At 50.0% G+C, this 23,230-nt stretch overlaps 1 protein-coding gene across 3 annotated transcripts in view; it reads right to left on the reverse strand.

Moving 5' to 3' along the window:
* Window positions 1–23,230, reverse strand: part of LOC138569416 (mucin-2-like) — a 698,070-nt gene that overhangs the window by 496,466 nt on the left and 178,374 nt on the right. For all 3 annotated transcript variants that reach the window (XM_069647379.1, XM_069647377.1, XM_069647378.1), the window contains exon 2: window positions 6,180–11,102. In XM_069647379.1, the coding sequence (XP_069503480.1) occupies window positions 6,180–11,102 (4,923 nt within the window). The remainder of the gene's footprint in view (window positions 1–6,179; window positions 11,103–23,230) is intronic.

Below are 23,230 nucleotides of genomic sequence, written 5' to 3' on the forward strand. Positions count from 1 at the left end.
CCTTTACAACAATCAGTGATATTTGCTCCTCAATTAGTACCTAGAAATGTATTGTAATTTGAGCCCAGTGATTTGTTTCTATTTTGGATAGCGATTTGCACCTTTAAAGCTACCTGTGATATCTGTGCTCCCTGAATGATGTTGCACTTTTACTGCATTCTGTGATATTGTTCTATGGTAGATTGAGATTTGCACCTTTAAAGCTCCCTGTGATATCTGTTCCCCTGGCTGATATTGTGCTTTTACTGGACCCTGTGATCGTTTTCTATTTTGGATTAAGATGTGCACCTTTAAAGCTCCCTGTGATATCTCTTCTCCTGGCTAATATTATGCTTTTACTGCATCCTGTGATATTTTTCTGTTAGATTGATTTTGAACCTTTAATGCTCCCTGCGATATCTGTGCTCCCTCCCTGATAATGCACTTTTGCTGCCCCCTGTGATATTTTTCTATGCTAGATTGAGATGTGCATATGTAAAGGTCCCTTGTGATATCTGTGCTCCCGGCTGATATTGTGCTTGTACTGATCCCTGCAATATTTTTCTATTTTGGATTGAGATTTGCACCTTTAAAGCTACCTACTATATCTGTGCTCCCTGACTGATGTTGCACTTTTACTGCACTCTGTGATCTTGTGCTATGTTAGATTGAGATTTGCTCCTTTAAAGCTCCCTGTGATATCTGTTCTCCTGGCTGATATTATACTCTTACTGTGATCTTTTTCTATGTCAGATTGATATTTGCACCTTTAAAGCTCCCTGTGATATCTGTGCTCCCTGACTTTTACTGCAGACTGTGATTTTTTGCTCCTTGAATAAGATTTCAATTTTATCACTCCCTGACATATTTTATTCTTGGATGATATTTGTACCTTACTATGCGCTATGCTATTGTGTTCCTCCATGGATATTTGCATCAGTACTGCACCCTGTAATAGGTTTTCTCCTTGACTGACAGTGCACCCTGAGATATGTCTTGTCCTGATTAATATTCACACCTATACAGGCCAGGGCAGCCATGGTACAGATCCTAAATCAGACAAAGGCCGTCCGCTCAACCTGATGCCTAACCTACCTGTAGGAGCATCGGTACACGAAGAAATAAATCCCTTCAAGGGCCCCAGAGAACGGGAAGCCACCCGGAGATGGCACGCCACTGCAAACCACCAACAAACCTTCCAGCCTCCCACCCTAAATGACAACCCATTTTGCATGCTACCCGAACAAGCTGGAACTCTGCGCCTAGCAAAACAGCATGTACCTCCTCAAAACCCATACCGTGCACATAAAAGGATTTCAAGGCCACGCCCACTAGATCATGTTGCAAAAAGCTATGCATGCACCGACCAGCCCACTGCCCCATAACCCTCACTAGACACCTCACATGCACAGCTTGCTCGCCCAGCTCGGGTCACATACAGGCCAAGACCTGCCGGACAGCAAGCCTAGCCAACTTAGAAGCTTACCCTGCACACAAAGCCCAGTGTCTTCCCATTTGCTTGCGTCAGCACAGCAGCAAAGCAATCTTGCCCTGCTCCCTCTGATCCAACCCAAATGATTCTCTGGCAGGACCCGAAGCACCAGGAGACCATGAAAAGTGCAGGCGCCGCTCCGCACAAGATCCAAGTGCATAACACAGCATAACATTCAGGGGAGCCTATGTTCGGATCAGCAGATGAAAGGGAGAGGATTCCAGGATGTGGGACCAGCTACTCTGCATTTTGCCAAGATCACCTATCCTGGAGATTCCTTCCTATAAGGTGGGGATCCCACGGTTTGGGTCTATTTGACCTAAAACATTTGATCAAATTCATTTGACCTTTTTCGGTCTAAAATGCGGGGGGAGACCCCTGCAATTCCTCCCCCATTTCCTCTCAACCTAATCTATACCCTTACCCACCCCCATATATATATATATATATAAAATTAAATTTGACTGAAAAAAAGATAAAAGAAATGTTGATCAAATGTTTTAGGTGAGATGTTTTTAGGTCAATTATGCGAATACCAATCCCACTTGATGGTGGGACAATGACCCGCGATTGTGTCCACCCACATCACTTTCCATTGAGACATCCTATTTGATAGAATAACTCAGGCCAGTGAACCATATGAGACCTAAGAAGCAGATAACATAGGGGTGTGGTCTTTACTTGTACAAAACCATTCATAAACCTTCTACACAAGTATTGCATCACACCTGAATCACAACCAGTACAGTAGGAGAAGTGCAAGCTTCCCTCACACCAACGCCTATGCTCTGCTGCTTCAAGCTTCTCTCAACCACATCAGGCACAGCACAGACAGCAGCAGCAGCGAAGGGGGTACCATGGCACAGGGAAGCCGCAGCACCGACAGCAGCAGAGGAAGCGTCCATAATTCAAAGCAGGAACAGCACAGGCAGCTGCAGCAGCCAAGGAAACTGAAGTCACGTAGAGGAGACACCACACCATTCCTTTAGGACACAGAGCAGATACAGCAAGCCAAGCGCTCAGGACGCAGCAAGCCAAGCGTTCAGGACTCAGAGCAGATACAGCAAACCAAGCGTTCAGGACAGAGCAAACCGATCTTTTAGGACACAGAGCAGATACAGCAAACCAAGCATTCAGGACACAGAGCAGATACAGCAAACCAAGTGTTCAGGACACAGAGCAGATACAGCAAACCAAGCGCTCAGGACACAGAGCAGATACAGCAAACCAAGCGTTCAGGACACAGGGCAGATACAACACATACAGCAACAAACCAATGTTTTAAGACACAGAGCAAATACAGAAAACCAAGTGTTCAGGACACAGAGCAGATATAGCAAACCAAGCGTTCATGACACCGAGCAGATACACAAACCAATCCTTTGGGATACAGAGCAGATACTACAAACCAAGCATTCAGGACACAGAGCAGATACAGCAAACCAAGCGTTGAGGGCACAGAGCAGATACAGCAAACCAAGCTTTCAGGAGACAGAGCAGATACAGCATAGACAGCAGCAAAGGTAGTCCTATGGCACAGAGAAGGTACAGCACCACCGAGCACAGCAGAGGAAGCTTCCATCACATACACCAGGTACAGCACAGGCATCAGCAGTCAAAGAAATCCTGGCCACACAGAGTAGACACAGCAAACCAAGCTTTCAGGACCCAGAGTAGACACAGCAAACCAGGTTTTCAGGACAGAGTAGACACAACAAACCGATCCTTTAGGACATAGCGCAGACACAGCAAACCAAGCTTTCAGGACACAGAGTAGATGCAACAAACCAATCTTTCAGGACAAAGAACAGATACAGCATAGACAGCAGCAAAGGTAGTCTCTATGGCACAGAGAAGGTACAGCATCGACAACAGCAGAGGTAGCTTCCATCACAGATAGCAGGTACAGTGCAGACAGCGGTAGCCAAAGAAACCCTGGCCACCCCGAGCAGACACTGCAAACCAAGCCTTTGGGACTTAGAGCAGAGAGAGCAAACCAAGCTTTCAGGACACAGAACAGATTTAGCAAACCAAGCTTTCCGCACACAGAACAGATACAGCAAACCAAACTTTCTGGACACAGAAAAGGTACAATTAGGGGCCAGCTTCTTGGTGGCACAAATAGTACACTCCATTCAGGTCTTCTACATGATCACCAACTATGTAAATCAGTGGTCGAAGTGTACGAGAAGAAGTAGTGTACGAAAAGTAGTGGAACTATGTTCCCTGTTGGCCTGACCCCCTCCCCACAAACCCCATCACCACGTCCCTCTCCCATGCACAATGCAAACCCCCACACAAACACAGGCTATATAAGGGAATGGTCAGTGCATGCACTGAAGTGCACGTTTCAACTTCTTCCTACACTTGTATTTTAAAACGAAACCATTCCGGAACGGTTTCTCTTTCAAATAAAAGTATAGGAACAGTTCCCAACTGCTCCTACCCACTTCGCCCACTGACACAAACACCGTCCAGTGCAATTCACTGCAAGGACATTTCCCGCCTATTTCTTCACTGGGAGCAAGTGTATAGACCTTCAGTAGTGCGGGAATCAGCAAACCCTTACCTTGTGGCGACACCAGCAGTAACACTGCATGTCTGCAGTGCTGCCTCTGTGCAGGGTGAAAAGTTTCCGACTCTATGCCCCACTCATGCGGATGACTGCATACTGTGCATGTACGTATGAGTCTCGTATAGCGCCTACTACTGCCTTTAGGCTGTTTCTAAGGGCTCTGGGGGAGAGCAGAAAGGGAGGTGGAGTAGGCAGGGGCGGAAAGGGGAGCGGGTCTGGTTGGAAGAGTTATCAGCCCCTGGGGACAGTATTATGGTGAGACATGGACTGGGCCAGGGAGGTCCCAGCCATCGGTTCTACCGCCAACACCATGGCCATCTATAGAGAGACTCCCCGACTCCTCCCGAATGGATGCATGTGTGTCCGTCTCCCCCAGACGCTTACAAGGAGTGGATGGACCCCTGCCCACTGGGCATTCGGGCCTTGGACCGGCATAAGTGTATTTCACACAGGTGATTGAAAGCCACCAGGTGGTGATTGCTTTTTGATCAGAAATGACCCGGGTGAAAAGGAGCACAGGGCCCTTCCTCGTCAGAGCACTGAGGCAATGCCGCGCAGGGCTGGAGAATGCGTCATCTGCACAACATGCAACAGATTGCACTATTAATAATATCGCACCTGTGTATATATTGATTGCTACGTGCCGGATTCCTACTGCATCCAAGTACTGTACGGGCGTTCTTATTACCCAAGGTAATGGCGCTCAACGTATAGACCTTGCATGAATGACACGCTGTATCGGCTCTGCTGAAATCACACCCGTGACTGCAGGCACATACTGTTCTCTGAAGCATGCACTTAACTCGCTGAGGTAACTGACCAGCTATTTAGAGAGTGGAGTAATCAAAATCCAAAATACAAGCCACACCTGTCAGAACTCCACCTAGGAGCCATCCCTGGAAGTTCACCTCAAGGAGGCGGCCAGAGAGCAAAGCACTATGGGTATGCCACCATTAGAACAAATGCTTGCATGTTTGCTCCTTGTGAGATAAATGTCATTGTTTTATAGGACAGCAGTATTTTAAATTTGTTTGTAATAAAAGTCTGATGTCACGGTACTATACTGTGACATATTTTGACTGATGTTTCAATAAAAAATATAAAAAAAATGTTTTATCAATAGCTTTATCAGTCCAAGATCAATTGGTGTCAACAATCACATTAAACGATTGGAGGGATTTTTCTCTCAATTTTAAGCTCACCATAACACGGACAGCTGTTGCGGTGAGCCACTTTAAACTTAAGTGCTTAGGGCAGGAGTGCTCCTCCTTTTTGCATAGGAATGCATACTAGCCCAGCACTTAGGGGCACTGGCATCAAAGGGTGGTGGAAAAGTAGCACTGTTTGTGCAGAGTACCAGCTGGCACGGCCCAACTAGAAGGTCACGCCTCTTCTGAAAGTCATGCGGCATATGGGGAATAACTGGGAGATGGCAGCCATTGCTCAGATTCAGTGCAGGCTGTGGCCTGCACCAGCAAAAGGGGTACCAAACAATTGCATAAATGTAGCTATCTCATGTCTTCTTGAGCATCTTAGCTACCCCTTGCCCTCATACCAACTATCTACCCGACATTCCCCCTATCGAATGTTCAATGATAATCCCCCTTTGCCTCTCTGACAGGAAAAAGCACTTCAACACCATAAACTATGGCAGGAGGTGGCATACAAATGCAAGAAAACATGGCATAACATAATGAAGCCGTTGGCACATTAGAAAGGTCCTTGGTGAGAAAGATATATACAGCACCAAATTATGTGGAGCTAGACTGGGTGTGATGGTGCAGGGTGAAGGTTAAGGTTAATTTGATGGGAGCCTTTTCTAGAATGCTCGCCACCCCTGCCCCAACAACCCCAGAGGATAGCTCAGCGGCAACGTGTTCGCCTTGGAAGCAAGACGATGCAAAGCAACACAGGTTCGACCCCCGGGTCCGCGCCTAGAAACCCCTCGGTATTTAAGCGCGTTGTAAATATGCAACTGAGACAAAAATTACAATTATGCAACAAAACAAAAAAAACTTTTCCTGTAACAGCGCCACGATAGCGCTTTCAAAATGTAAATAAATAAATAAACCCCCAGGGATACGATCCCAGCTGTTTTGCCACTGTAGCACCTTGAAGAGAGGCACCACTTACCTTTCAATATGGGCGGCTGATCTTCCACAATGAAGATCCTTCCGCTCCTCTCGGCCAAGACTCTGGATGTGGCATGATGGGAGGTGCTCAGCCTGGTCCTGTGCGTGCTATGCGGTGACGTGCTCGGGAATCGCTGGTAGATCATGGATGTTCTCGTGCTGAGGCTCTTTGCAGTGACTTCAAAGTTTGTCGGCCCCGACTGCTCTGGCAGCACAGGCCCTGTTGGGGCCTCTTCTTCCAGTGGCTTGAGAACCCTGCCCGTGTCATTGTGAGCTCTACTAAGATATATGTCTGGTATCTTTAGAGTCGGGCCTGCTGGGCCTGTTGAGGAGACCTGCCATGAGCTGGACTCTTCTGGCTCTTCCGCACTTCCTGTAGGGCCGGTTGAGGAGGTGAACCTTGCCTGGGACTCCTCTAGTACCTTAGTGCCTTTGTTAGGCCCAATTGAGTGACTGTTCTGTGAGTTGTGTTCTTCTTGTAACTCAGAGCCTCCCAAAGAACCAGTTGATGGTCTATGCCATGAACCTTGCCCGCCTAGTACTTTTGTGCCCCCTGTAAGACGGGTCGTTGGTGTGTACCAGGGGCTGGGTTTGCCTGGCACATCAGAGCTTCCTGGAAGGGCTGTAGGAGAGGCTTGCCATGAGCCAGAATCTTCTGGCGCTTGAGAGCCTCCTATGTGCCCTGATGATGAACCCTGCCAATAGCTTGATTCTTCTGAGGTTACTTCTATAGCGTTCGTGGTCGTGTAGTGTGAGCTGGGTTTGTTGCTGACAAGGTTTGGAACTCTGTGCTTTTTACTGGTATGGAAAATCTGAAAGGGCAGCGTCCATTGGGTTGATCCGTTGCTTTCGCTTCCAGTTGTTAAAAAGGGCTCTCGCTTTTCAGTTGACACATCATATTTTTGAGTCACAGTATCATATGATAAACTAGATTGTGGGTAAAACACTGGAGTGGTTACATCTGTTAGGTTATGTTCCGATGCAGTTAGGTCTGGTGGTATGCTCTCTGCCGGTGTGCTTAGTGTTGATGTGGTGCGACCCATGTGTGTGGTTAATGGGGAGGTGGTTTGCCTTACTGGTGTGGCTAGCTTTGATGTCATGTGAGCTGTTTGCGTAGCTGAGTCAGATATGGGGTGGCCAGTCGGTGAGATCAGTTTAGATGTGGTGTGACCTGTTGATGTGGATAGTTTTGTTGTGGTGTGACTCGATAGCCTGGTTTGGTTTAATGTGTGACCTGCTGGTGCAGTAACATTTGATGTAATATTACCTGTTGGTGTGGTTACTTCCAAAGTGATCCTACCCATTGGCCTAGTTAGTTCTGAAGTGATATGGCCCATAGGTGTGGTTAAATTTGCTATAATGGGACCTGCTTGTGTGGTTGCACTTGAAATTGAAGGAGAGTGACTGGTTAGTATGACTGCTTCTGATGTTGTGTGTCCTTTAATTGTGGTTATATTTGGTGCAATATGACCTACTGGTGTGATTAGTTCTGATGTGTGATCTACTGATATGGATTGTTTGGTTGATGTGGCATGGTCTGTTGGCGAGGATAGTTTTGAGGTGATTTGACCCTCTATTGTCGTTACGTCTGATGTGGTAGGATCTGTTGGTGTGGTTAGGTCTCGGGTGGCATCACCTCCTGATGTGATCGGACTTACTGATGTACTTAGTCCAGAGGTGGTGTGACCGGTTGGTGTGGGTAGTTTTGATTTGGAATGGTCTGTTGTTGTCACCTTTGGTTTGATGCTATCTTTCGGTGCATTTAATTCTGATGTGGTATAACCTTCTAGTGTCATTAGGCCTGTTGTGACATTTTTAAATGGTGCATTTGGCTCTAATGTAGTGTGACTCTGTGCAGTGGTTAAATCTAAAGTGGTGCTACCTGCTGAAGTGGTTAGTTTTGCTAAAGTGCTTGCTGCTAGTGTAGTTTGTTCCTGTGGAAATTGACTTGAGGGCATGACCAATTCTGGTGAAATGCGATTGGCGGTTGTGTTTGGATTTGGTGTGAAGTTAGTCATGGGTGTGGTTAATTTTGAGGATGGAAAATGTTGGTTTGTAGATCTTTGTTTTAGGTGTTTGTGATTGTCTGGTGTAGAGTGTTTTGGTAGGTATGGTGTCGTGGTAATTTTTTGATCTTGAGATTGACCTGTAAACCTTGTAAACTCCATTGTGGATTGTGCTGATGTGATGGTGTGCTTGGCTAGAGGGTGCCTTGGTAGTATGGTTAAACCTTGAAAATAATCAAATGTATATGTAGCTTGTTGGGATGAAACCTGGCTGTCAGTCACAGTCAAGTATGATGAAAGCCAACCTGTTGGTGATGTTTGTTTTGTTGTGTGAAATTTTAAAGATGGTGCTAGACTAGGCAGTGTTTGGTTTACTGGCATGGTCAGCTCTGGAGAAGGATAGGTAAATGATAATGTGAGTTTTGGCACAAAGCGGTCTTCTGGTGCGGTGGAATCTTGTGAAGATTGTGTGCTTAGTTCTGCTTGTGTGCTTAGTTTTGGTTGCTGTTGTTTTGGAAGCGTGATTGAATCTCGAGGTGTTTGGACTTCTGGTACGGTTAGTTCTAGGAGATAGTTATTTGCTGGTGTAGCTAGTTCTGTTTGTGTTTTCTTAACTGGTGTGTTTAATTCTGCGGTATAATGATCTGGGGGCCTGGCTTGTTCAGATAGTGACTGAGCAGTTGGCATGGTGACGTTTAGGTGAGGATGTTTTTTGTATGTGTATAGTTCAGTTCGAGTGTGCTTTGCTGGTGTGATTATTTCTGTTGGAGAATAGTTTGCTGATGGGGTTAGATCGGGTGGTGATTGGCCGAAATGTTTGCTAATGTAGCTTGGTTCTGTTGTCGTTTGCTTTTTGGGTGAATCATTTTCTGGTGTGGCGAGGTCTGTATGAGAATGCTTTGCTGGTCTGGTTCCTCTTTTTGGAGGATGGCTTGGTGCTGTGGTATTTACTGTAGCAAAATGTTCAGCTATTGCCGTTAGTTCTGGCGCAGTCTGGCTAATTTTGGTAGCTTGTATCGGTAGCATCTTGTTTTCGGGTGCATTTCCCTTTTGTAGATAATGGTTTGTTTGTGTGGTTGCTGGTGGGATTTGGTTTGCTGGTTTGGTTACTTCTTGTGGATATTGGTTTGCTAGTCTGGTTTGTGTTAGTGGTATTTGGTTTACTGACCTGTTTGCCACTGGTAGAAAATGGTGCTTTGATGTACTTAGTGCTGTAAGTTTTTCATTTGCTTTGGTGGTTTGTTGAAGAGGTGATCGGTGTGTTGGCTCTCCTCGAGCATAGCTTGCTAGTGTGCTTTGTTTTGACAGAGAATTGTCTACTGGTGTGGTGAGCTCTGGAGACAACTGAGTTGCCGCCATTGGCAGCTCTACTTGTTGTTGCTCCACTTGTGCACTTAGTTTCGGTGAAGACACATCACCTGGAGTGGAAGACTGCAACCAAGAGAAGTGCCCCTCGTCCTTCATCTCTAATAAGGGCTGGTTGCCATTTTCGTACCCAAACACAGACTCTGATGGCGTCGACTTAGGGAAAGGTAGCAGACTTTTGGCGGGCTTTTGGAAGATGTCGGTCAGATCAGGCCCTCTGGAAGGCACAGATGTCAGTGCAAAGTTCAATCTGTTTTGAACTCCGTCCCTTGAGCTAGGGTCAGAGGTTGAGACGGAGGTCACAGAAGTCTTCCATGGGCGCTCTTTTCTTAATGGCGGCAGCACCGTCTTTGTACTGGTTTGGTAGACTTCCGTTTCAGGGGACTTGGGTATAGGTAACGGGTAGGGTCCCCCCGTCCCTGTGAAGGGCATGTCCTGAGGGGAGCCCTGAAGCTCTGCTGGGGTAGGTAACCCAATGGTGCGCCGCCTGGTCCCTGGGCTTGCAAGGGCATGCTGCTTGGCTTGCTGCGGTTCTGTTCTCAGCAGCAGCAGCCTCTGTTTCACGATCGAGGAAGTTGTGTTCATCCCCGGTGCGTATTCCGAGTCAGATACCTTCTCCTCAGTGAAGGTCTTCGAGGCACCAGTTGCCATGGCAACAGGCTGAACGGATTCACGTGTAACTAAGGAATGTGGCAGACTCGCTTCTGGGCCGAGCGAGGGGGGGTCGGTTGCAGGGAGCTCTGGGGGAAAGCCGAAGGTGTCAACAGCCTGCCCGGTCCGGCCTGGCACAGCTGTGGTCGGGGGCAATAGGCCACTGCCAGTCCTGCGCCTGTCAGACACGGCCAGGCGGGGAGTGTTGCTGAGCCTTGTAAATCCATCTCCACGTACGCTCTGCACGTTTCCCTCTGATCCAGGCTGATGTGTTTGCTCAGGGCTGTCAGAATCTTGCCTCAGACGCCTGGTAACCATGGAAACTGGGCGATGGTTAAAGGATGCGCGCTCCTTGCTCAGATTTCGAGGGATGGATGCGGAGCCTGTGCAGAGGGCATGGTTGCATCCTCCCTTTACAATCTTTGCAGTGTCTCTCTGAGATGCGGAGGAGCCCAATGTTTTATTTTTGGGTGGTCTCGTCACGGTAAGACCCATTTCACTTTCTCGTGTAGGGTCTTGCTGGAAAGTCCGTACTCTAGGCATCGGGGCCGGGACAAGCTGTTGAATGACATTTATAACCCGCTCAGGTAACATGGCCTCCATACCTGCGGGAGCAATGCCAGGGGCGCCTCGTACCATCTTATACAGCCGCTCTCCCTGGACATGGGCGGCCGCAGTGTCTCCATGTTTGTCAGCCACGTTTGGTAAAGGTTGCTGGAGGCGCGGCCCATTCCTTCCTGGCTTTAATGTCCTGCGTAAGTCACTAACGGATGTTACTGCCCCCACAGCATCAAATGTCTCTGGTTGGTGTCGCGTGCTGGGAGCCTGGGCACCGACGCCACTTCGCAGACCCGCACTGGCTCGCGCTGCCCCCTCCAGCCTGGAAGGTTCTCCGCCTCGAGCTAAAGAAGTAGAAAAACGAATGTTAGGCAATGGCAAAGTGGCATTCGCATTGTTCAGTGGCATTCATGCAGTCAACTGTTTCTAGGCACGCGCTTCTACCCTCCACACATAGTGTTCAGCTCTGCGGCGGCACAACATTAGAAAAAGGAGTTGTTTTGTTTGCAGATAGCAAAGCACTGCGTGGACTAGGCCCGCAATAGTAGGACCTGACTAAGCCAGTGGTCTTCAAACTGTGGGACTGCCCCCCCCCCGCGCCCCCCCCCCCCGGCACGTTTAGGAACATCTTCACACTATAAAGCAATTGTCTTCAAACTGGGGGGCCGAAGGATGTCCAGGGAAGCGGAGAGACAGACTCTTTAAAAAGGGTTGAAGATGGCTGTTTTTAATAGAAACTTTAAGCAGTAGACAAACTGCTCATATTTTAAAGAATCAACCCCCCCGCCCCCCACACCACCTCACCGGACGTCCTTTGTGACCCTGGGGTGGTGGGGGGGGGGAGAAACAATAGTTTTACGGGGGCTGGGAGGGGGGAGGGATTGGTATGAAACCGTTTGAATACCACTGCTTTAAAAGATTTTAGAAAACAATCTCCTTCTCTGTGCAGTCATTCATACCACCTGTATGAAAGCGCCCCTTGTGGGCAATTCATGATCTTTTTCAGAGCTGTATAAAAGAGAAACGGGTTAACATTTTAGTAGAAGCACTCCATAAATCCATAGACAAGAATGTATACACACGTGTGTGCAAAGTCCGTGAAAACATCTTCAGTTTAAAGGACTTTATGGATGAGCGTTCATTTAAAAAAACAAAGAACGTCACAATTTTTGATGAAGAAAAGTTGTGGTTGCAGCCAGTGTTGGACATGGGTGTGTTTTACTGGTGGATCCCAGCTCCGATAGTGGCAGAGCTGGGGCCTTGTTCCCCCCCCAACTCCCACACAACATTGCCTCTCAGAAGATTAATCAGTATCAACAGGGGCCAGGTTACAGAAACTTTGCACCAGTGCAAGTGACATATGTGCATGGTATTAGCACTAGGGAAAAGTTTGCCCTAGTGCAAAAATAATTGCCCAGATTTGAAAAACTGCACCATGAAAAGAGCAATTGATGATGGCATTAGCACTAGGGAAATATTTGCTTTTGGGTAAAAACCTATTCTTTTAATGCCTGTTTCACCAGGGCAAAGATTGGCATAGTGCTAATACAGAATAGTATTAATTAGCACTAGGACAACATGTCCCTGGTGCAAAAATGCTTTCAAAGTACATGTTTTTGCAATGAAGCATTTTTTGCTTTTCGTGCACTTGTCATGGCGCAAAGGTTTTTTAATATGACCCCAATTATTTTTGCAGTAGGTCACTCTTCGGTCTAGTGCACATGCCGTGTAAATTTGCAGTTGCAACGGTGCACAATTTCTGTAATCTGGCCAATGGAAAAAAATCAAAATGAGGGGCCTATCCTATAATGTTGCAAGAAAAGTTTAAAAGGCGCTCATTATTTCCTGCTGAGTACAAACTTAACAAGCGATTGATGACATCACTGATGACATCACATATCTGGCCCACTTGTTTTTGTTCACTGAAATATCTAGGGCAGGTGATTTTGTTCACTGACAGTGAGAATATTAAAATTCAAAAGGTGCTGTACATCTAGATGTTAACCTTGTCATATGTTCTTAAAGTACTTTCCTTAGGGTTTGGTCTCAGCTCATGGTGCACGTGCATGGGGCAATAGGCAGGCCTCAAACACACAATTCATTTGTATACATGAAGATAAACTTTAATGCTATTAACATTTTCTGATGATGCTGTTTCTTTCTTCCTTACTTTAGTTTCCCTGTATGTGCCCCTGATTTGTATGCATTGTGGGTCTTCATATGTATTGTTTGTAGTAGAACAAGTGTGTAGTAAGTCTTGAATTGTTAGCTAGTTATTACATGTTTAACATTCCACAAAACTCTGATAAGGTAGCATTCATTATTATACTATCCAAAATTACAAGATTATAAATATTGTACTTCTATGGTGCATGCTGCAGCCATTGCCTATGGTTATGTATGATTTGGTTCCTGCGTTAACAACAACACTCCAATATAATGTTTTGTTTAGATGAGCACATTCTTTAATAGATTAAGTAGTTTATGATAAGTCTCCCGATCACCCCTGACATCTTGTTGCCAACAATATAAACACAACCCCTTGTAAGGACTTTTCATCAAAATTAATTTCACATGTGATGTCATCAATGACATTTGTGATGTCATCTTTGATGTCCTGGGCGTTAGTCTTAGCAGTGCACAGTGGTGGCGTGAGTTATGGTTGCTTAGCTTAGGTTTTTCTGAGGTTTTTCGGTTTTACTTGTAACCATAACGTTCCTTTAACAACGTTTTTTCACTGAATTTCATATATTTTTATTAGTGCGACGTAACCATAATGTCCCTTTAACAAAGTGTTTTTCAGAGAATTTCATAGGTTTTTACCAGTGCATGCTATTTTTCTACAACTTACTAATGTCATACTTACCCCAATATAGCAACACTTATGTCCAATTTACGAAGTTTCACCTTAAAACTCTGCCATTTCCCACCTTCTATCATAATTGTTAACACTTCTATACTTTATCCACTGTTTTTGCTTCCGTCGACGTCCGCGAACATCTGACGTCATTGCGGACCTTCGGACAGTGCCACATGACCATGCAGTCACGTGCAGCATGATGACGTGTCCATGAGCGCGTTTGCACTTCACGTTCGGGTCCTTGCTTCGAGGACATTTTGCAACTGCAAAACAGCCTACTACTTGCTAAGAAAGGAACAATCTTTCTGAGAGCATTGCGGTAGTTGGATTTGGTGTGGCGGCGCGTGGACGTCAACAGATGCAAAAACAGTAGAAAAAGTTGCTAATGGTGTATAGAAGTGCTAAAAATGATGCTAGAAGGTGGGATATGGCAGGGTTTTCAAGTGAAACCACGTCATCTGGTTTGCAAACAAAACTACATCTCTTTGATCAGTTTGCTAAAGCCCACAACTTTAGACCTAATGCTACTAAAACTTGCATTATGACGTTTAACAAGAGAAAAAAATGTAAGTCTTATAGCTGGGAGATTGTCAACACATCCATCCCGGTTCTTAACGAAACCATTTACCTTGGTTATCACATTAGCAATAACTGTTCACTCAGATTGTGGTCTGAAAAATTAAACATCAAAGCTAGACCCTTATTGTCCCAAGCCAAGATTATTTACACTAAATATTGTACATTTTCATTAATTCCAGTACTGGACTTTCTGAGTCTTAAAGTTGAAAGTGTCCTCCTTTACACACTTGACATCTGTCTCTTAAGCATGATTAACATCTTGGATAGGCTACAGGGATGCTTATTAAAATCTGCTTTAAATCTTTCTCTGGCAATTCCGAACTGCTTTATTCGCCACGAGTTTGGGTTGATTTCCCTCTCGTGCCGCAAGAAGTGGCATGATCTTTCTATATACGGCAAAATGACTGACCCGCCAAAATCATTGTACTTGGATTTTCAGGATATGTTAGCATCCAATTGCCCACAATAAATGAAATTATATCAGCAGGAAATAGTAAGAACAATGTCATTACTGGACATAAGTGAACGCGATCTCCGTATTAGATGATCCTATGTTAAAAAGAAATTATTTGAACAATTAATTTATACTTTTTTAAAGGCTTTTATTTTACAAACCTTAAACAAATTAAAAAAACTAAAAAAAGCGAAACTTTGTAAATTCAATAGAAATGTTGCTGTGTTGGGGTAAGTATGATATTAGTAAGTTGTAGGAAAATAGCATGCACTGGTAAAAACCCATGAAATTCACTGAAAACACTTTCAGGGTAATTCATAGAAATTCACACAAAAGTGGCGCACGCGGCTGGCGCACAGCGTGCCCGTGCGAATGTCTGCGCCAGCCGCGTGCGCTAAAATCGATTTCCGCGCACAGCGTATTCATGGATTTTCGCATCCAAAACCAGCCGTGGAGCAGCGTGGTGCAGCGACCCTGCAGCAGCTCCAGTTACGCCCCCAAGAACGCCCTCGCGCAAGGAAAAGCCTTCAAAATCCCCAAATAATCGCAAAGGGCTGCGCCAACCCTGGACCAGTTCACAGGGCAGGCAAACAGCAAATGCCAAGCGGGGAACGTGTATTTCAGTGGTTCGCGGGAAGTTCCACACGCGATTGTCCTGTGTACGTATGCATCAGTGGTGCGTGGGAAGTAACACATGCAAAAGCAGCAGGGTACGTGTATTCCAGGGGTGCGCGGGAAGTATCACATGCAAAAGCAGCAGGGTATGTGTATTTCAGGGGTGCGCGGGAAGTATTACACGCAAAAGCAGCAGGGTACGTGTATTTCAGGGGTGCGTGGGAAGTATCACAAGCAAAAGCAGCAGGGTACATGTATCTCAGGGGTGCGCGGGAAGTATCACACGCGATTCCATCAGGGTACGTGTATTCCAGGGGTGCGTGGGAAGTATCACACACAAAAACAGCAGGGTACATGTGTTCCAGGGGTGCACGGGAAGTATCACATGCAAAAGCAGCAGGGTACGTGTATCTCAGGGGTGCGCGGGAAGTATCACACGCGATTCCATCAGGGTACGTGTATTCCAGGGGTGCGCGGGAAGCATCACACGCAAAAACAGCAGGGTACGTGTATTTCAGGGGTGCGCGGGAAGTATCACACGCAATCCTATCAGGGTACGTGTATTCCAGGGGTGCGCGGGAAGTATCACATGCAAAAACAGCAGGGTACGTGTATTCCAGGGGTGCACGGGAAGTATCCCACGCGATTCCATCAGGGTACATGTATTACAGGGGTGCGCGGGGAGCACCACACGTGAATTGCACGTGTGGGTCCTCCCAGGTGTTCCCTCTATACCCTCCACGGCCCCTGCAGGTGGCCCACACCACAGGGGCCTACCCTGCACATGCCCTGCAGGCACCCCAACCACCATGGCCATGCCCCCCAGCCAACCCACATGTCACCTTGCACTACTGCCCACCAACGCATGTCCCCCTGCGCCCCCAGCCACCAGGGGCAGCCTCCACCAGGCCCCCACCCATGTCTCCCATCACCCCCACCCCCCAGCAGTGCAGGGGCAGCCTCCACCAGGCCCCCACTCATGTCCAACTCATGTCTCCCTGCACCTCCACCCCCCAGGGGCAGCCTCCACCAGGCCCCCACTCATGTCCCCTATCACCGCCACCCCCCAGCAGTGCAGGGGCAGCCTCCACCAGGCCCCCACTCATGTCTCCCATCACCCCCCCCAGCCACCAGGGGCAGCCTCCACCAGGCCCCCACTCATGTCCCCTATCACCCCCACCCCCCAGCCACCAGGGACAGCCTCCACCAGGCCCCCACTCATGTCTACCACCACCGCCACCCCCCAGCAGTGCAGGGGCAGCCTCCACCAGGCCCCCACCCATGTCTCTCATCACCCCCACCCCCCAGCCACCAGGGGCAGCCTCCACCAGGCCCCCACTCATGTCCCCTATTACCCCCACCCCCCCAGCAGTGCAGGGGCAGCCTCCACCAGGCCCCCACTCATGTCCAACTCATGTCTCCCTGCACCTCCACCCCCCAGCCACCAGGGGCAGCCTCCACCAGGCCCCCACTCATGTCCAACTCATGTCTCCCTGCACCTCCACCCCCAGCCACCAGGGGCAGCCTCCACCAGGCCCCTACTCATGTCCCCTATCACCCCCACCCCGCAGCCACCAGGGGCAGCCTCCACCAGGCCCCCACCCATGTCTCCCATCACCCCCACCCCCCAGCAGTGCAGGGGCAGCCTCCACCAGGCCCCCACTCATGTCCAACTCATGTCTCCCTGCACCTCCACCCCCCAGCCACCAGGGGCAGCCTCCACCAGGCCCCCACTCATGTCCCCTATCACCCCACCCCCCAGCCACCAGGGGCAGCCTCCACCAGGCCCCCACTCATGTCCAACTCATGTCTCCCTGCACCTCCACCCCCAGCCACCAGGGGCAGCCTTCCCCAGGCCCCCACTCATGTCCCTTATCACCCCCACCCCCCAGCCACCAGGGGCAGCCTCCACCAGGCCCCCACCCATGTCTCCCATCACCTCCACCCCCCAGCAGTGCAGGGGCAGCCTCCACCAGGCCCCCACTCATGTCCAACTCATGTCTCCCTGCACCTCCACCCCCCAGCCACCAGGGGCAGCCTCCACCAGGCCCCCACTCATGTCCCCTATCACCCCCACCCCCCAGCCACCAGGGGCAGCCTCCACCAGGCCCCCACTCATGTCTACCACCACCGCCACCCCCCAGCAGTGCAGGGGCAGCCTCCACCAGGCCCCCACCCATGTCTCCCATCACCCCCACCCCCCATCCACCAGGGGCAGCCTCCACCAGGCCCCCACTCATGTCCCCTATCACCGCCACCCCCCAGCAGTGCAGGGGCAGCCTCCACCAGGCCCCCACCCATGTCTACCACCACCGCCACCCCCCAGCAGTGCAGGGGCAGCCTCCACCAGGCCCCCACTCATGTCTCCCATCACCCCACCCCCCAGCAGTGCAGGGGCAGCCTCCACCAGGCCCCCACTCATGTCCAACTCATGTCTCCCTGCACCTCCACCCCCCAGCCACCAGGGGCAGCCTCCACCAGGCCCCCACTCATGTCCCCTATCACCCCCACCCCCCAGCCACCAGGGGCAGCCTCCACCAGGCCCCCACCCATGTCCCCTATCACGGCCACCCCCAGCAGTGCAGGGGCAGCCTCCACCAGGCCCCCACTCATGTCTCCCATCACCCCCACCCCCAGCCACCAGGGGCAGCCTCCGCCAGGCCCCCACTCATGTCCCCTATTACCCCCACCCCCCAGCAGTGCAGGGGCAGCCTCCACCAGGCCCCCACTCACGTCTCCCAGCCAACATGTCACCACAATGTAGATACCTGGCCCTTATGGTCAGCCTCCAAATGGCAAACACCCACCCGAGTATTGCATCCACCCACTCAGAAATTGCAAAAACATGACAGAAGTCCAATTGCAAGTTTTGAAATGAACACATGTCCCTCACATACACGCAATGGGTGTCAGTGAATGTCAAAACCCATATCATGATATGCATGAAACCAATGAGATGATACTACACATTGAACTTTGAATAAAAAATATGTATTAAAAGCAACATAAATTGAATAAAAAATAAACAAACAATAGAAATTGAAAAAAAAAAAAACAGCAGGCCCGTGAAAAAATGCTAAACCACAAATCATAATGCAAAGGAAAGGTGTCCAAAGTCACAAATTAAAATCGAAAACCATTGCTCCATGGTGAAATCATAATAAAAATTGAAAATCCAAAAGTCAACTATGTACAGATAACTATCCAGGGTCCATGATCCCAACCGAAGAAATGAAACCTATCTAATAACACTACCTAAAAAAAATAACTATATACAAAAATGTGGCCCATTGTCCAAAAGGTCCAAAAATAAAGCCAAACCAAAGGAAACCTAACACTAACCATATAACTATTTACAAGGGCAGCGGGCTAGTCCGACGGCTCACTTCGGGATGTTCCGGGCCAGGGCATCATCGAACTCCTGCTCAATGTCCCGGAGGCGTTCCTCCTCCATGGCCCCGAGGGTCCGCAGGGCCGTCCACATGTTCCCCCCAAACTCCCTGCGGATTGCCTCGAGGCACTCGGCACGCCTCAGGGCCCTCTGCATGGAGTTCTCCGCCCTAACCATCGTGAGCCGTGCCTCTTCCGCCCGCTGCCGCTCCACATCTATGGCGTGGCCCAACCGCTGCCACACGGAAGACACTTCCCGTCCTGGGTCCTCCTGTCCTCCGGCCGATGCCTGCCCCTCCGATGTGGAAGGCCCCGAGCCATCATGGCTCCCACCACGTTGCTGCTGCTGCTGCTGCTGCTTCGCCTCTGCCTGTGCACTGCCTCCTGCTGCCTGCACATCCTCCGCTGGCTGGGGTGCAGTCGTTGATGTGGCCACCCCTGCTGGACGTCCGACTCCCGACTGTGGCAGGGATGCCTCCTCCACCAGCCTGGCCGCACCGTCAGAGGCAGCTCCACAGGGCACCCAGGTGACTGACGGGTGGGAAGATGGCACGGAGGACGACTGGCGCATAGGGGGTTCAGTTGAGGAGGGGGCCGTAGCAAGCCCCATCAAACGGAGGAATCCGGCCTGGGTGACCTGTCCCAGTAGGCCGACGCGGTCAACAAGCCATTCGAGATGACGTGCAGTCTCCTCATGAAAAGACTGCAGGTCACCTTGCATGGCCCGTTGACACAACGCCACACCAGTCAGGACAGGGTCAACCCGGACCCGGATAGCCACGTCCGCAGGCAGAGGAAGGCCAGTTGTCATGAACTCATCCCCTGCCTGAAAACGGGTCTGGACGTAGGCATCCCTGCTGGTGCAAGATGATGCAGTGACAGGATCAGGGACAGGATTGCACACAGGCACCTCCGCGGCGACCTGTGCTGCCTCCTGTCCCTGGATCTGCACTGCACCACTAGCACCAGTGGAATCCCCACCTCCAGACCCTGTCTGTTACTCACCGGTGAGATGAGTGCGTGGAACCGGGGAGTATCCAAAACCCAGGAAGTTGCTTGAAGAGCTTTGGGTAGGGCCTCTACCCATGCCTCCTCTCTGTGAGGGAATAAGACCTTCAAAATGATATGACCACTTGCTGTATTTAACCAGACAAGGGGACTGATCACCCAGAAGGGCGGGGAGAAAGCGCACCGCCACGAACCAGGCTGTAAAGGAAGAATAACAAGTGAGTAACACGAAGGTAACAGTTGTCCCCTGTAAGCCTTACTAACTAATGTAATACCTGGGCTTTTTCCCCCCGTGGGATAGAAGAGCAGCACAATTCGGGAATCACCTAGGAATATAACAAGACTTAGTATCTAACTGGCTTAAACTAAGACACAATTCAAGAGGTGGACAGGATCTTACCAGTGGAGAATGAATGGAGGATTTGAGTAGCTTAGAACACAACGACAGGGATAAAATAAGAAAAAGGAAATGTTAGTAGGAGGATGCTAATACCCGGGCGGCACGAGAGTCGCACTGGATTCGGGATGGTGCACAGCTGCAGAGCGTCCTTGAGTGCACGGATTAAACAGGGGCTTTCCAAATGTTCCGTTTGTGAAGCAAAAAGTCTTACCACTGATGAACGAAGGATGATGACAGCAACCAGTCGGGATGGTAGTTCCAGGGAAGGCAGGTGAGGTTTGGCGCGATGCAGAACAGCCAGTCGGGATGGCTATTCCTGAGATAGGAAGTCGAAGGCAGGCATGGTCTGGTACACTAGCGGACAATAACAAAGACAAACTTTTTCTAGCGGGGTCCGTGAAGCAAAACAGGTTCGGTACACGGGAAGGCAGTTCAATAAGGGTATTCCAAAATAGAGGGTCCAGTAAACAGTCCGAGTCGAATCCGTAAGAACAAGGAGGTTTTCAGCAATTGAAGATGGAGCTTCTAAATGCCGGGAGTAGCTGTAAACAGAAGCGGCGCCCTGGCTGTCTCCATGGACTATATCAGTGAGAGAGGCGGGGCAAGCCAATGCGAGGCTCTACCGGCAAACTACCGTACGGAGCCAGGTTTGCTGGGGAATGTAGTTTTCGATTCGCTAACTTCCACGGCAGCTGCCATCGTGCACGAAATGGGGCAGCATAATGCCGAATTCTTTTGGGCAGTGCCACAAATCTCCTCTTCATTCTGGTAGTTGCACTAGGAAGTCGAAGTGCTAGAGGTGCAGGTTGCTGGGTTTTGCGCACAGAGGGGGGTGAACGACGACCCATAACACTGTCTCTGTTGCTTGCACGGCCTCCTCCTCCACCAAACCCCCCACCAACCTGGATGACTCCGTGCCATCTTCCCCCGTTGGGCCCTGTGGGGTCCCAGCTGCCCCTTCTGCTGCCGAGGAGTCCAACTCCGGCCTCCGCCTCTTGGACCTCCCCCCGGCAGCTGCGGCCTGGGACGCGGCACCGGACTCCTCACTCCCCGACGAGATCACAACCTGGGAGGGGAGCCGGGCCTTGCGTCTCCGGCTGGCGGTGCGATCCCCGCCGCTGTGCTCCACAGCACCTTCTCCGCCCTCTTCATGACGCTGCAGACAGGGAGAAATTAAACACAGGCATCAGGGCACTGTACAATGGACACATACACACATGACAGTTGCACATGAGTGGCATTGGCAACCCTCAGACATGGCATCACAATCGGCAACACACATGTCATTTCAACTTGCACACATGAGCCATACCACAGCCACATCCCAACTGCCAGCACCATCCATACACATACAACAGCATGAGCAAGCAAAGGTGAGCCAGACATCACATGCAACACAGGGAGTGCACTACACATGCACGCACACCACCACACTTGCATGCATGTGTACACCTCAGCCAACTGTCGCAGTGTTCCGATGGGCATCCATGTCACATCTGCCAATCAGGCTTCCACATCCCGCTGTCACATGCATCCATGTTGCATCACTGTTGCACCCTTGTCAAATACACACACATGCACATGTACACAGTGCTGATACATGCAGCTAAAAACAACATACATGCGTGACATCACGAACATGCCCACTTACATACACATTCATCCAAACATGTGTGCCCACACAACTGCATTTGGCATGCAAGCCTACACACACAAGCACCATCCATGTCTCACACATGACAGCCCTCGCATGTGTTAGCCTCACAGCCCTGTACACCCCCACCCATACTCGGCCCCATACAAACAGATGTGCAACCAGTACACTACTGGCACATCACCACACGCACAGCTTACAATCATGATGCATGTACACTTACCGCTCAACTCCAGACGGGTCTGCCTCTCAAGGACCTGGACATGGAGCGCTGGGGATATGCGTTCCAGGACCCTCATCTGATCTTCCGACAAGTGGCCCCGGCGCTCCTTAGCATCCGCTGCCTTCAAGAGGCGCCGGGCCTTGTTCAGGGTCCTGGACCTGAAGTCCTCCCAGCGCTTCTTGACATGTTGGAAGTCGCGGACTGCCACCCCCTCCGCGTTGATGGCAGTCACGATGTCCGTCCAGATCCGAGTCCGTCCTTCCTTGTCGGCGCGCACACTTCCGTAGAGGGCATCATACTGCCCCAGGACTTGCTCCACCAGGACACCAACTTCCCTGGCACTGAAGCTGGTGCCCCTCTGCCTCTCTGGCCGGGGGTTGTCAGTGGTGCCAGATGTTGCAGTGCCCGACATGACAACCCCAGAGGCAGGAGTGGGTGGGCAACTGGGTCCTGGGGCTGGGATGTGGAGCGATGGAATCCCAGTCGGGAGTCTTCGGTTCCAGCAGGGGTGGTCACAGCAACAGCACCCCTGGCTGATGTGGAGGTAGCAAATGGCAGGGCACGTAGGCAGCAGGCAGTCAGGCAGCAGCAGATGGCAGGTGGGAGCGTGCTCGGGGCTCCGGGGGGCAGTAATTCGGCCTTCTGGGCAGGAGCGTGGTCTTCCGTGTGCTTACGCGTGGCCAGCTTGATACGGAGTGATTTGGCACGTGAAAATCCTGCACGTCTGCGTGTGAATCGAGGAAAGGCCCTTAGCGCGTATGCACGTCTGCACGCATATGCGATTTCATTGGACCAAAGGCCCTTAGCGCGTAAGCGCGTCTGTGACGTGACGCGTGTGGGTGTTTCCCTCATTACACGTGATGACAGAGCACACGTGGATTTCCACCAATTGCGTGTGGAACTTCCTGCACACCCCAGAAATACACGTACCCAGGCCAATCGCGTGTACGCTCACTTCCCTCCGATTACACGCGATGACACTCGGACGTGCAGTTTTACCACGTGTGCTCGCATATGCGATTACATTGGCCCAAAGGCCACCATGCGCAGCTGTGACATCACGCGCATGGCCGTAGAGAATGGCGCGTGTAAAAATGAAGAGATACACGTCCGAGTGTCAAAGCGTGTAATTGGTGGAAATGTCCTCATCGCGTATGCGCGTCTGTGATGTGGGTATAAAAGGTACATGTAGAACGCCATTTCCTTGTACGTGCTTTTCGTGGAGAGCGAGTGGGTGAATTCTGTACTTCTTGTTGGTTCACACGCGATTTACTTCACGGCGTTTCCAG

Source organism: Ambystoma mexicanum, chromosome 2q, assembly GCF_040938575.1.
Source record: "Ambystoma mexicanum isolate Mex_15411 chromosome 2q, UKY_AmexF1_1, whole genome shotgun sequence".
Classification (NCBI taxonomy): domain Eukaryota; kingdom Metazoa; phylum Chordata; class Amphibia; order Caudata; family Ambystomatidae; genus Ambystoma; species Ambystoma mexicanum.